The sequence below is a fragment of the Phalacrocorax carbo genome, chromosome 6 (assembly GCF_963921805.1).
Source record: "Phalacrocorax carbo chromosome 6, bPhaCar2.1, whole genome shotgun sequence".
In the NCBI taxonomy this organism is placed as follows: domain Eukaryota; kingdom Metazoa; phylum Chordata; class Aves; order Suliformes; family Phalacrocoracidae; genus Phalacrocorax; species Phalacrocorax carbo.
Window position 1 is genome coordinate 16,683,376 of NC_087518.1, and position 15,228 is coordinate 16,698,603.

The following is a 15,228-nucleotide window of genomic DNA, read 5'->3' on the forward strand; positions in this document are numbered from 1 at the left end:
TGAGACCCCCTTCGTTTTCTAGAGTGCTACCTCTTCTCTCATGACATGCACCGAAGAGCAGCCTGTGTTAGGCTAACAGCAAACACTGCATCCTTGAGGAAAAACTGAGCTATACAGAATAAAAATCATCCTGAATGCATTTATTGTGGAGTAAGAAGGGGAATTCCCGTCTGCTGCATGCTCTGGCATTCACAAAGCAAATCTAGTTTTGCAGGGAGCTCTGTTCAAATCTCCTAACTCAGCCCAAACTTTTATTGTTTCTTCTCCCCACCCCAACGACATTTCTCAAACCCAGTATCAGAAGCAGCTGTTTTCTTTATTCTAGCTGGGTCAAGGTTCTGGTCCCAAAACAGTGAGGGGGCTGCCAGTGACATTCTCTTGACACAGTATGCAAGTTTTGGTCTCATGCAACCAAAAAGAATTCGGGCAAAGGATGATATTTTTTTCACAGTTTCATGTGTTAAAACTCCTAAAGGCATAATGACCAAAAAAAGTATTCCGTAGTTATTCTAGTGTTAACACAGGATCTGCTGATTTTACAGCTTCCACACTGTCCCCTGTGAGGCAGCCACTCCTCACACTACACTGCCTGGAAGAGTCTGATCAAATGCTGAACATGGTTGAATAAAACCTCTTACAGGAAATGGCTGCCCACCCACCACTATCAGTTTTCCTTTTCTTTCTCTAGTTTAGCTTGTTACACTACCATTATACTGTGAAAGAGCCACCTGCATAGTGAAAGACACATTTCTAAGAAATATTTTATCCAGTTAAGGACTGAGTATCACTACCTTGCAGACAGAGAAATTCAAGTAGGCTAAAGAGAAATGGAAGGGGAAGAAAAAATAATCTTTACAACAGGTGTTTTTAAAGCTGTTAGTTTTTCTACTAGACAATTCAATATCAATTTCAAATGTACTCAGTCTTGTTAAATACTTGTCACTGATCAAGATCAACTACAACATCCTCTTAACAGTTTCTAAAGGACAGAGGTAGCAGTTTTAACAACACTGCATGAAAAGCGCAGGATATTTCAAAGTGAAAGCAGAATCAAGTGCAACTCCTTTAAAGAACTGTTTTGATTTTGTTGGAAGAAAGGCAGGCTAACTCCCCATTACCTATAAAACCCTCAGAGCCTTGGAGGAGCCCTTATTTTCTCATCATTTTTTCTTGATGTTTTGCACTTCTTGACATCTTTGACATCGGAGATGCAGCAGCCAAGAGCATTCCCTTAGTGTGGTTCCCTGTTTGTCTACATCTTTATCACTGATGTCAGATACTTAAATATCATCAGGGCTAGGTAGTTAATGCATACAGCAAATTACGATTATTTTGGTTTGTTTTATAGAGCAATATAGTAAAGGAAGAACCTAAAGCAATAGAAAACTTTTTTCACTAGTTCGAATTTTTCAAAATTTTCTGAAATTCTAGAGTGTTAGCGTTATAACTTTAACTAGAAGTAATTAAGGATGCAAGACGTGTGTGTGTAAGAAAGCAGGGTTAAGCAAAACAGTTAATTCAGAAAGCTTATGAACCGTATTAATTATTTCCTCAATCCATTGAACCTCCCCTAACACAAAACTGCTTTCCAATAACTATGTACTATACAGAACAAAATATTCTTTAAAAGTGAGAAAAAAGTACATCCCTTGCATTCTTCAAAAATCAAAGGATGATAAAAGTTTATTGAAATTTAGGAGTATTTTATTGACAAATATACACTAATAACTGGTTCAAGTGGGATAAGAGACTTGATAAAGTAAATTTTGCTATAGTAATGTGGCTATAAAGTGCTGGAAAAACATTTTGATGCCAGTATAGCTACATGCATATAATGCTTTTATCTCATGAATTGCAAATGACAGAAAAGACATTTGGGAGAAGGGTAAAATTACAGAATCACAGGTTGGAAGGGACCTCAGGGGTCATCTAGTCCAACCTTTCTAGGAAGAGCGGGGTGCCACTGTTTTTAGTTATTACATCTACAGCCTAAACTTCTTGATCTAACCAAAAAAAGTGTATCTTTTTACTTAACCTTGGAATTAAATCCTTTTTGTGTCTCTCTAAAGATAACATCTTCTAAGAACAGTATTTTTACACATGTCCCTTAGTCAGCCTACCTTCCTGGGTCCACAGATTGAATCTTCAGCTAAATTGTGTTTTCAATGAGAAGATTCATTCCCACAGTTGCTGAAACAGGACTTACTGACATGACTAATGTAGATTACCAGAAAACCTCACTGGACTTTCCTGAGCTCAGAGAATTTTGTCCTGTGTTATGCAATTCTCTTCAACTAACTAAAGACTGTGTAGATGACTCCTTATCTTTTATACTAGATTTTTTAAAGTGCTTTTCTTGCTGTAAACATTACTTTTTTATAATCTTAAATTCTAGTTGTAACGTTGTGAAGATTTTGCTTTGCAGTTCTACAAAACTTTTTATCTTGCATGTCAAAGCTCTTAAATTACTACGCACCATTTTTATGCCTACGTTAACATAAGTACTTCCATCAGAAACAGCAGCATGAGACGTAAATGTTTTAAAGAGTTTTAGCTAAAAGCAAGGCATCTGACTTAATATCCTAGAATATAACTAAAGGGCTAGTAAAAAGAAAAAAAAAAAGACATAATTCTCTTGGAAGAAGCAGGGCCTTAGGCCATTTGACAGTTGCATGGTTTTCCCTTCTGTATCTTCAAAACTACTACACAAAACTATCGTAAAGACAAGAAAAAAAAAACTCCAAGAAAACACCACAGAGAACATGAGGAATAAAGGAAGGCAAAAAGGAGCAATCAACATTAAAAAAAAATCTGTTACATTCTCATGAAACAGGAAAAATGGCAACATCTATTAATCTCTTGCCGCAACAGCTGTCCAGCGAATTAAAACACAGAATGGGTTTTGTCACAAGGAGCTTATCCCTTCTCCCTGAAAGTGGATGTTTACTCCCTGAAGCCAGGAAAAGAGCTACATGGCCAACTACAGGAATCAGCAGGATTATAAAACTGTAAGTCACTTGCTTCATTCAACAGTTAGGAGTGGATTGTAAAGCTCGATAACTTCGTTATCTCCCTTTCCTGCCGGAGAAAGGAGATAAGGAAGGCCAAGCTAGATAATGCAGCAATTACAGGTTTATGGGATCCTTAGGAAGCATGTTTTTAACTAATTAACTAGTTCTGCAGGTAATTCCAACTACCCCAAGAGAAAGTTACTGATGTCATTAAAAGTACAAGAGCATTTATTGCTCATATAGCTTTTGACACAAACTGGAACAGGTGACATCGCTTTTTATCTGCTGGTTTGCTTAAGGATTTTGCGACATGACAATTGATCTGCAATAAGGGTGAGATGTTGACGAGAATATGAAAATACAATTGGTCTTGTTCAGTACAAATAGAATTGGATGGTTGGAAAGCCTTTCCTAGTATAGGAAGGTTCTGAATAACAGAGCTTGAAAAACTAAAGACAGACTTAGGCCAGCCTCTACTGTTCTCATGTCCTCCAGCAGTCCAGAAAGAAGCAGCTGTTCACAGTGGTATCACGACTACTAGATACTGAGAAATCTTAACTAATTTAAAGGAGAAACTAAAGAAAAGCTGCTGCTGAAGTCATATCCCTGTCCTAGTTACAGGAAGCTTCCAATTTCAAAAAGAAAGTTCTCTGAAGAACAAAAAGGTAAGGTAAATACAGCCAAGAAAAAAAATAGAGATTCTATATCTACTGGCAGATTTCTGTGACAGGAATTCAGGTTTAGCTGAGGATATTCTTCCCCTCCAGAAAGGAAAGAGGCTGACTAATTTAGTACAATTTTTTTGTTCACAATCTGTTTCACCCATACCTTAGTTAGCAAATTCAGGTGCTGCAATTCTGTATGCACAGTTTATATGATTAGTTTAGGTGGAGATATCTAAATAAACAGTAAACTCATCCGGATGAACTGGGTAATAAAGATGTAAGTCCACTATGACTGCTGTATGAAGTTCCTTCAGTGTTTAACAACGGAAGTGTGGCATATATTGACATAACAGTCATCACAGTTTCCCTAAGGAACTGGATGAGAAACAGAGTGATATTGCATATTTCTGTTTTTCTTAGTATATTGTTTACCAGACAGATCTGCAAACATTAGTTTACTTGGAGTATTTGAGAGAATAAATGGAAAAATAGCTTCTATTAGCTCTCTAAGAACTCAAGTAACATCTTCATAGTTACAAGCCTTTCAGAGATCATTTAACAAAATTTCTGTAGTTAAAAAACAAGTTTGATAGTACACCTATGAATTATGCTGCCAAAAACAGTTAAGAACATAGGTTTTTGAAAACAAAGTTTTAAAAGCATTAAGCTTTGGACAAAGGAAGTCTGGAATGCAGAGGCTGAAAATGGAGACACGTAAGATGTTTATACATTTTAAGGCCAAAAGGATGCTCTCTGATCATCTATACTAACTTCCCTATAATACATCCCACAGGACTGTTCTCAGGGGCATTGATCAGAAGAAATAAATTCCTGGATGAAGTTGAACACCTCTTTTAGAAAGATATCAATGTCTGTTTTCAGCATGTATCCTCATCTAATTAATTATAACAAACATGGCATTTTGGCTTCAATTTTGACTTGCTGTAGCTTCCAGTATTGAATTATATTATTCCTTTATATGCTGGACTGAAGACCCTTAAGTCTGGGCTTTTTCCCATCCATAGGTTTCAGGTTTCTTTGAAATGTCATTTCCACTTTTATTTCATAAATCAGGCTGAGTTACTACAGATTTATTAGAAAGACAAAAGCAGAAGAGAGGAAAATGGGGAGAAAAAAAGCAATAACCTTCCCATCTACCAGCCTGACACATTTTACTATCACAGGAGCAGTTTTAATCAGCAAAAAACTAAGTGCCATGCCTCTAATCCCATAAGCCTTTGTAGATTCCTAGCAGATATTCATGATCCTTTTTTTTTAACTATTCTGAACTGAAAAATATTTGTCTAAAGACAGAGGAAGAGCTCATTCTTTCATCTTGCCCTCTATCTTTGTTATTGAACAGGAAGTGCGATCTGGTAATAAAAAACAGAGCACACTCACATTTGGGAACTCCATGTTTGTTTCTATATTGTTACATGAACAACTACGAAAACACAAGTAGAAAACTGTGATACTGTGGCTTAGAACTGACTTTGAAGTCCTTATGCTCAAATACTTCTGAAATGAAGAAGTCTGCAAAGTCCTTCCTAAAAATCCAGCATCTTTCACTTCCCTCTCAACTGTTTCCAGTCTCTTTCTTCTCTCTCCCATTCTGCATAATTTTCTCTTCTCTCATGATATGCAACTATAGTTCATACTGGCCTGGCAAGCCATGTGCTCACACATCAATAGCAAGAACTGTGATGAATCTTTCTCTGCCTGTTATATCTCATTCTTATGGTGACTTGGAACAGAATGTGTGTCAGAGCTGCCAGCAGAGACACTCTTCGGAAACAGAAATAAAACCAATTACTCATTTAAGACAGCAGAGATCATTCTGCTAGATCAAAGTACAAACCAGCAGGATTTTTAACAAAGAAAACAGTATCTGAATCCAGTTAACACATTCCTCCCCTTTTAGAAAGGGATTTTCACAACATATTGCTAAAGTTTGGCATCAGAATAAAAAGCTATCAGAAACATTAAATATCTTCATAGTTTGTAGGAATCTACTTAGCATGAACTGAAATTCAGAAGTCCCAATCCAATAAAAATGTTGCAGTGTATGATGTCTGGAATTATTTGAGGACAGCCTTCCATTTGCCTGTTTCAAAGTTTGTAATACAAAGGGTATCACTGGACAGAAATGTTCAGAATATACTCTTTAGATCGCATGTACTCTAGGGACTGCTTGCTGCAGGCCTGTTGAGAGACAGATGGCCAAACCTATTGTCCTGGTTTCCATCTGATAGCTTGTTTTAAGAGACAGACAGAAGTGTATGACATTAATGTAGTATGCTAATATTACTTCCGATAAAATAAATTGATCAATGTTACATTCAAAATTTGTAAATATTAAAAAATACTGATACGAAGGTATTTCACCAGTAATCATAAGCAGAAAAGAATAATGAGAAGTAAGAAGAAAAATTATACCATACATAAACCTCTTTGCCGTAAGATAATGCATATTAGGAAGTTTTCCGAGAACTGGCTTATAGCACTGTAGGACCACAAGAAATTAAACAGTTAAAGCAAAACAAAGGACAGAAATGATAGCTCAGAACTTCATTTATCTGATTTTACATGAGCAGCTTTAAACTGTGATATACCAACTAGACTTGCTAAGAAATTTTATAACTGCTGATACTGTTTGAGTAATCCACAGAGAATAACTTTTCACACTTACCTTGTTATAGACAGAATAGCAGGATTACGTTTTACTTTCCTGATGAATAAGGGCCAAAAGTGTCCCAACTAAATAAAATCCTTGCAGCACTGCACAATCATCAATATTCATCTACCTGCTATTTCAAGTAAGCTCACAAAATGGTTAGTTAAAAATGTAAAACCAAAATCACCTGCAGAGCAATCGTGGTATTCTTCGCAGGATATTTCCCCACCAGTCCTTGTTCTTTGCGTTTCTTGAATTTCCTAAAGTAGTCCTGTATCAGGAAGGTGGCATAGAACTTCCCCACGGTTACCTCATCATCTAAATGAACAGACCAGACAGATCTCTCCCAAGTCAGCACATTTATCAATAGCCTGTACACTCATATCTGATTTGGGGGGAAAAATGTGATGGGTGCAATAGGTACTATGCTTTCAGCTTACAACAATGAAACCTGTAACTAGCTTAAAAGCAATGTTTTAGCAAGCAGTCTAGGCTCAGTCAGTTAAATGAACTCAATAAAGAAGAAAATACAATACTTTACCAAGTCTCGTGAACTTCTAAGTAAGTTCGTGTAAGATTCTAACAAAACCATAAACATGTTTGAGTACACATAGAAGCTGAAAGACAGGCCTTAGTTACTTTGAACAAACAGATTAGAAGAAAAGCTACTATAACTTACAAACACTTAGGTTTATGAAAGGCAGGTCCTGCTTGACTAACCTAATCTCCTTCTATGACCAGGTGGACAAGGGAAAGACTGTGGATGTTGTCTACCTGGACTTTAGTAAAGCCTTTGACACTGTTTCCCACAGCATTCTCCTGGAGAAACTGGCTACTCATGGCTTCGACAGGCATATGCTTTGCCAGGTAAAAAACTGGCTGGATGGCCAGGCCCAAAGGGTTGGCACCTGGTCACAAGCGGTGTTCCCCAGGGCTAAGTATTGGGTACAGCTCTATTTAATGTCTTTAACAATGATCTGGATGAGAGGATCAAGGGCACCCTCGGTGAGTTTGTAGGTGACACCAAGCTGGGCGGGAGTGTTGATCTGCTTGAGGGTAGGAAGGCTCTACAGAGGGACCTGCACAGGCTGGATCAGTGGGCCGAGGTCAACTGTATGAGGTTCAACAAGGCCAAGTGCTGGGTCCTGCACTTGGGTCACAACAACCCCATGGGATGCTACAGGCCTGGGGAAGGGTGGCTGCCTGGCGGAAAAGGACCTGGGCTGTTGGTCAACAGCCAGCTGAACATGAGCCAGCAGTGTGCCCAGGTAGCCAAGAAGGCCAATGGCATCCTGGCTTGTATCAGGAATAGTGTGGCCAGCAGGAGCAGGGAAGTGATCGTCCCTCTGTACTCGGCACTGGTGAGGCCGTACCTCGAATACTGTGTTCAGTTTTGGGCCCCTCACTACAAGAAGGACATTGAGGGGCTGGAGTGTATCCAGAGAAGGGCAACAAAGCTTGTGAAGGGTCTGGAGAGCAGGTCTTATGAGGAGAGGCTGAGGGAACTGGGGTTGTTTAGTCCGGAGAAAAGGAGGCTGAGGGGAAATCTTATTGCTCTGTACAGCTACCTGAAAGGAGGTTGTGGTGAGGTGGGTGTCGGTCTTTTCTCCCAAGTAACAAGCAATAAGACAAGAGGAAACAGCCTCTAGTTGCATCAGGGGAGGTTTAGACTGGATATTAGGAAAAATCTCTTCACTGAAAGGGTTGTCAAGCACTGAAACTGGCCCAGGGAAGTGGTTGAGCCATCACCCCTGGAGGTATTTAGAAGATGTGTAGATGTGGCACTTAGGGACATGGTTTAGTGGTGGACTTGGCAGTGCCAGGTTAATGGTTGGACTTGATCTTAAAGGTCTTTTCCAACCTAAATAATTCTATGATTCTGTGTTCATAAGAGTGACTCTATAAAAAAAAAATCCTGCTTACAACATTTTTTCTTTTTGATACTGCGAAACCCAATTTGCTTAGTCAGTGTATCAGTATAGCATTGTTCTAATTGCATAAGGACTTAGACATATTTACAGCCTGCTTTGCTATGCACATTTTTTTATTAGTACCATGCCATCACTGTAATACCTAAGCGTCTTCCGGTTTGGATTTTATTTGTGCCCCAGATGCTCATAGTGGGCTCTATCTTCTGCTACCTCACTGTCAGCCAATTAGACAGTTTCTAGACTCTGAGGAAATCCCCCAGAGGTTACAATTTCACATATTTTCTGTGAGGCTCTTGTTTAAGTGAAGATGTGGTCCTTAGCCACCTTCTAGATAGGTGATGATGATAACAGTAAATATGAAACAACATGGTGCTTTCCCACATTGTTGTATCAGCTCTGCAATGCTGACAGAAATGAAAATACCTTCCATCAGTTAATTTAGTACAATTGAGAAGATATGCAAACAGCAAGTGCAGTAAAACCTTGCATTTTACAGAGTCACTGTTGTGAACAAAATCCAAATTTCTAAGTTTTCAAAGTTCAAAGGCAGATACGAGGATATTGAAATCACCTGTTTCATAGCATGTTAAGAATGTATGTGCCCGTTTTATGAGTCCCATTGAATCATTCAGCTATGCAAGTTTGATCTCTTGATGAGCAATGCTTGCCAAAAAACTAGGAATAGTTTTCTACTCAAAAACATTGCTTTTCTTTTCACACACTTTTTTTCCCTGTAGAGTTATCTGGCATGAAGTTAGCTATTTTCCTTTCTGCTCTGTTGCCTAATCTCTTTATTTTTTTTATTTTCAGAATCTTAAGATAGCTATTTGCAGCATGGTTGCTTGCTGGCTACTGGCACACACAAAGGAGGGCTGGTGTGGTTTAGGCATGAAAGTTCTCCCTGCTGTGAGGGCTCACACCCCAATGGACAGTAAGTTCCTGTCATTCCACTTGCCCTTGCTGGGACAGACAGATGCTTAACGTATCTCAGGATCTGGGTTACTCTGTACAGTTGTGACTTGATTAAACACAGAAAATCTAACATGCCCAGGCACCTTTTAACACACCTTTTTTAGAAAGTATGGATTTTTTTTAGTTTTATCTCATTTGTTTTCTCCATATTTTAACTCTCTAATGGAGCTTTAGGACAGACTTGAGTGTGGGTTTTCATTTTATTGGGTTTATTTTACGTATGAACACATTCTGTTACGCAAGTTGCTTCTCTGATTGTCAGGCAAATTCTCTAATTGCATGTCATACTGTAATGTCATATATTAATACTTGACTAAAACAGAGACTCCTTGTGTCTTTGTTTTATCAATAATAATATGTCCCAATGTATCTCACTAATGATAGTATTTCTAATAATATTTTACCTGTAATATGACAGATTTTGCTCATTTAAATTTAATTAGCTTTCTTCTTTTCATGACTTGCTTTCACATCAATAAAACAGATGAGGAAATCCAACCCATGTACAATACTGTTTAAACTCATTTTTACCTCTGTAACAAAATTTGTCTGAAAATTAATCCTCTACCATTCAAAATAAGCTCCACTCATAATAATGTCTGAAATGGGCTGTATGCATGTGAGAAAGTACAACAGGCTTTAACTTCAGTAAAAATGTACCAGGGATGTATTATCCCAGCATTTTATTTGTCTTTAAATATATCAAAGGAAAAATAATTATAATAATTGCTTTAAACTATCTTGGTTGGGAGACCAGTCTGTTGCAGGAAATAGCACATTAAAGAGCCTGCTCTGCCAAATACTGACACCTCTTCGAAGGTCTGAGTCCCCCCAGTTGCCACTAGGCTTAGCTCACAAGAAAAGCTCACCAGTCTACAGATTCAGTCACAGCAGTAAAAAGCTATTCAGTTGACTCTCCAAATCTAATTTATAAACTTTTTGTGAATATTTCCTTTGATGTTCATCTGTAATCTCTCTTGGCAGCTCCTCAGGAGACTAATGGCATTTTGTATTAGGAAGAGATCTCTTATAAAGCACCTCATCTAAACTTGCCTTCCTTAGTTTAGCTGAATCCATTGATCTGCAATGCAGCCTTGGTCAAACTCTCCAGATAAGCCTTTCCCCATCCTTTATACTATTTTGTTTCAAGTATTTGAACAGAACTTTTAAGGAAGTGATATAGCAAATGGCTCCTAGAAAGAACAAGCACATAGAAGTGACAGACTTGATATAACGTATACTACTATGGGTTGCACTTAGAGCATGTCTCAAGTCAGGCTATGACATTGTACAACTACTGACTGTACCTGAGACGACAATACCTGGAAAGTCTCAGTATGCAGAAATGAAGGCCCCTTATTGATCACTCTGGACACTCACCAATATTATATAAGCATATTAGCTTAACACATTATCAGTTTGCTGAATTGTGCATGCCAAAGTCTGTATGTACAAACAAGATGCATGTGTACTTCACAGGCACAGTCAGTTGTACTGCAGACACATGCACACAAGAACTGAAGCCTGGCCAAGGGGAGCCATCCTTGACTGTTTTTTTGAGTAACACACATATAGCCAGATATGGACATGTATAGGGAGGCAGCTAAGCGTAATTGACCACAGAATAGACAAATCTATAACTACAATTAGTGACAGCAAAAGGAATCGTTTCGGTAGGAAGCTTTTGGAAGAGGGCAAAAAGTATTAGGCAGGATTAAATGGGCTTGGAGGCAGAGACTGGTGAGTTTAGAGAATACAGGTGAATCTTTAGTGAGTTGTATGTAGTTCTCTTACCATCTAGTCTCCTAAGAATGTTAACTCATTCGTACATTCAGGCATTTGACTGACATTCTATGTTTTTGCAAAGCAGTTTCATTTTTCTGTACTGAAAATGCATGGCTAACTATTAACAGTTGAATTAAGTTGTAGTAATATGTCATTTAACCAGGATCAATAATTAACTAATTATTCATTTCTAGTGCCTCTATTTCTAATTAATGAAAAAGAAGTTATACTAATGATTTTCAATCTGCTCTGCAAATAATTTTTCTGCTTGTGTTTTGGAGGCATGGTCACAAGCACACAGAGGATCTAGCATTCCCTAATACCAGCAAAAGTAATACTTGAGAAAAACATTATAAACTAGACCACTCAATACTTGTAATGCAAGTGATTTTAACATACTGAATTTGGATGCTTTATTTGGGTTGATTTATATTGAAGAGAATTCTCTGCCTCCTAGCAGATTGTTATTATCAGCTGTCAATGGTGTTATTGTCATATACAATTTTCTACTGACTATTATTCATCAGTAGATATTAATTTCTACTGTGTACTAAGCTATTTTACACTCCTATGGCATATGAATGTAATACAGCTATATTCCTCTTTTTTCTAGAGGGATTACAATTTTTCAATTTTCAGGTAAGTCACAACAAGGTCCACAGAGAAACAAACCAAACTTTAAATAAAAAAATAGTAAATCTTAAGGACTTCCCAACGTGTTCTTATTTATACTGGGTTGTAGAAGCCATACTGTTTTCTATTAATCAAGCAGTGATCCAGGTTTTCAGCCTTCTAGCTACACTGAAGAGCTACATTTGCAGAATAAATATTAGCAATGAATTTTAGTATAGCTGAAAATAAATATATAGCTTATATTCAGCAATGAAATGAAGCTGAAGTTAACAGCGAGTTACTATGTAAGATTAGTTCTAGGAATGTAATCTTTACAGATTCTTTGTCAGATTGGTTTAGGCAGGCACAGCTCACTATTCTGAAGCATGCATCTCTATTTCAATAAAAAAATGTAGGGGAATAAAGTTGGCAAGAGGCAACACTAATTCCATGCCACCACCCTAAAACAGAATTGCTTCAGAATATTCGGAAAGACTCATAGTCGAAAGGAACAGAGGCTGCAGAAAAAGCTCAAGCACATAGTTACAACAATAACAAAGCAATTCATCTATGCCATGCAAGCACTTAGGTGTAAGGCTAAAAACAACAGAGTAGAACACAAAAAGTTGTTTTAAATGTGCAGTATCAGTTCCCCTTTGGATAGTCAAATTTGCTAGTTTTTTTGCCTTCATCTCTGCTATTATCCGGCAGCCACCACACCAATAGCAAGTGGCTCCCTCCAGCGACAAAGCTAATGCTGCTTCTTGGGTCATGCTGAACAGCAGTGCAGCCAGCATGCTCTTCCTCCCCTAGAGACTGAGTGTATCACCTTCAGAAAGGGATCAGCCTCCACCACCATCGGGCCTGGGATCTTGAGTCTGCTTCCAGACCTGAGTCTGATCAGTCTTGAAAGCTGCCGTAACACTATAAAAGTACAATAAACTACAAGAAACACCAGATGGTTACAATGGATCTGTGTGTTGGTTGTCTAGATAAATATATCCTGGGTGTGGATGACAGTGCAACAGATCCTGCACCTTTAAAACTTGAAAAAGCAAGTAAAAAACAGTCACCTAAACCTACACTACAGCATATTAATAAAATGTATATATTGAAAAAGCCTAAATATATATATTAGAATATATATATTTAAAGAGAATGATATAACAAATATTTGACGTCCTTTTACAGCACATAGGGACACCTAATATATGTGCCTCGTAGTTCTCGCAAACATATTGGCATAACTAGAATTTAGATATCTCTTTACATGGGCCATATTCACATCTCAGTCATACTGGCATAAATCTGAACCACTTCCATTATCTGTTGAGTATGCAACTGCTCTGGTTTAAACTAGTGTAACTGAGATAATTTAGCTTCTTTCTTTATCACTTTAGCAACATAATAATTTTTAAGTTGGCAATTAAAATTTTTCAGTTTTTTTCCCAGAAGTATTCAACATATACAAGAATATAAGCTATAATGTAGTGTACATTGTCAAGCTTCATTAGCACAAAACATGTTCTTCTTTTGCTCAATGCACTGAAATCAAACTAAGTTTAGTTTATTTTGCTGAATGACTTGAAATCAAGACTAGGTTTAGGTCTAATAAGGTATTTTTTTTCAAGCAAGAAAATAAGCATAAGTTTTTCCTCTCTTTTTGATCTAAGGAAGTTGTACTTATCAGTCCTATATGTATGAACTAGTGTAACAGGATATAGTTTTCTCTGTCTTTATTTTGTTGTTATTGTTCATTGTCCTTTAATGACATTATAATTGCAAAACTTAGTAATTTTATTTCTTTGGTTCCTAACAATCTAGGAAGACTAAAATGCACAAAATAGCATATTGCAAAGTTTATCAGACTGACCGCCAGCTGGGGGGACAACTTGGTCAAGTAATTTCATGCTTGTTTTCTTCCATATTTTCTTTATAACTGCTCTAAGTTCTTCATTTGCTTGCTCGAGGTTACCTATGGCAATGAAATAGAAAAGTGGAGGATGCAAATTATGTTTCAACCAGCTGCAGTGACTGATTCTTTAGATATTAATTAGCTGTGTACGAAAAATGACTGTTATGAGGATGCTTTGCAGCAAGCCTAAGCTACAAGAAGTACCAGATAACAATACTACAACAACTAAAGAGAAGAAAGGGTGTAAGACAGCGAGCTCCTGGGGCTTTCAAAACAGTCTCTGGAGTACTGCAGAGGTCAAGCATAATTTACAGATCTTGGCTCTACTCTGTCACTGCTTAATACCTTCTGCTTAAATTGGGCAAAATGTGATGATTTCCTCTTTACAAGCCACTTCTTTCTTGATTCAAAGCTGAGCCTTTATTGGTTTAATCATAGTAATTACTCAGTTGTACAAGCTTGAAAGTTCAGTCAACTGACTACTGAGCAGTTTCTCATCTCTCGCAGCGCTAACCTAAACCACAGCAATGCCTGAGGGGACCTAATCTAATCAGTTTGGTTTTGGCAGTGGAACTCCAATTCTGTTGCGAATAGCAGAAGATGTGGAACAGGAAGTAGTAAAAGATGGTAAAATAATGAAAAACGGTGCAAAAGTTGCAGTTGAACCAATGTGGGATCCAAGGCAGCAAGTTAAAGAGTAGTGAGAAAGGACCATCTTGGCTGGACAGGAAGGGGAGCTCATTCATTCCTTGCAGTAGAACTCCTGTTATTCCACTGCTACATGCTTTTATCTGACCAGATAAAAAGCATACAATAATTTCTGAGATTTCTTGGGCTCTGGCCTCACTATCTCTTTCATTTTCTAACAAATCATTCCCAGCAAAACTGAATACAGCTCATGATGCTAAAGCAAACCAAATCCAGTGAGGCTACGGCAGCCTTACTCATGTCCAACAAAATTAATAAAGTAAATTGTAACTTTTCCTCATTGTACCTTCTGACCAGTGCAGTAAAGGCTTTTCAGCTAAGAGCCTTACCTTCTGTTTTTATCTTTAGAGCAGTCCTAACCAAAGCAAACAAAGTAGCATTGAACATGACAGTTCCATCGCTGTTTAGTGGCATATTCATGGCTACTAACCTCTGTAAATGAGAAAGGGAAAACAAATTTTGATGTGGTTTTGTTTGAAGAAAACCTCGTGTAATGTTCACTTCTGAAAAGCTGACGTATTCAATGAACAATATCAACTGATAGGCATAAAAATTGTAAGTTTTCAAAAAAAGTTGAGTCTTCCATCCTAGCTGCATATAATAACCACCCAGTATCGCTTCTTTCTCATATTAATCACATACATGCTTATACAAAAGCTAAAACAGTCCAGTAGTTTTTACGAGCTATTTATCGAGTTAATTTCCAAACACTGAAGCCCAGTCCTTGGCTATAAGTCACACTAGGCAAATATTAAGGACAAATGCAGTTATTAAAGAGCATGCACTCCAGTTGCAGTCATGTTCCAGGTTTCCCATGGGTTCCTCCAGCCTCATGCTCCATGAAGAACCACAGCCCCAGGTCTGTCTTGTATAAACTGATTCATTTCTCAGGTAATTCTTCATTGATGCCGTGCGCCTCTTATGCTATCTACACTGAATTAGTGTGAAAGGGGCC

General features: G+C 37.7%; 1 protein-coding gene across 3 annotated transcripts in view; it reads right to left on the reverse strand.

Moving 5' to 3' along the window:
• CACNA1D (calcium voltage-gated channel subunit alpha1 D) overlaps positions 1 to 15,228 on the reverse strand; it is a 198,457-nt gene that overhangs the window by 21,196 nt on the left and 162,033 nt on the right. For all 3 annotated transcript variants that reach the window (XM_064453890.1, XM_064453889.1, XM_064453888.1), the window contains 3 exons: positions 14,603 to 14,705; positions 13,524 to 13,625; positions 6,538 to 6,668 (listed from right to left, as the gene is read on the reverse strand). In XM_064453890.1, the coding sequence (XP_064309960.1) occupies positions 6,538 to 6,668; positions 13,524 to 13,625; positions 14,603 to 14,705 (336 nt within the window). The remainder of the gene's footprint in view (positions 1 to 6,537; positions 6,669 to 13,523; positions 13,626 to 14,602; positions 14,706 to 15,228) is intronic.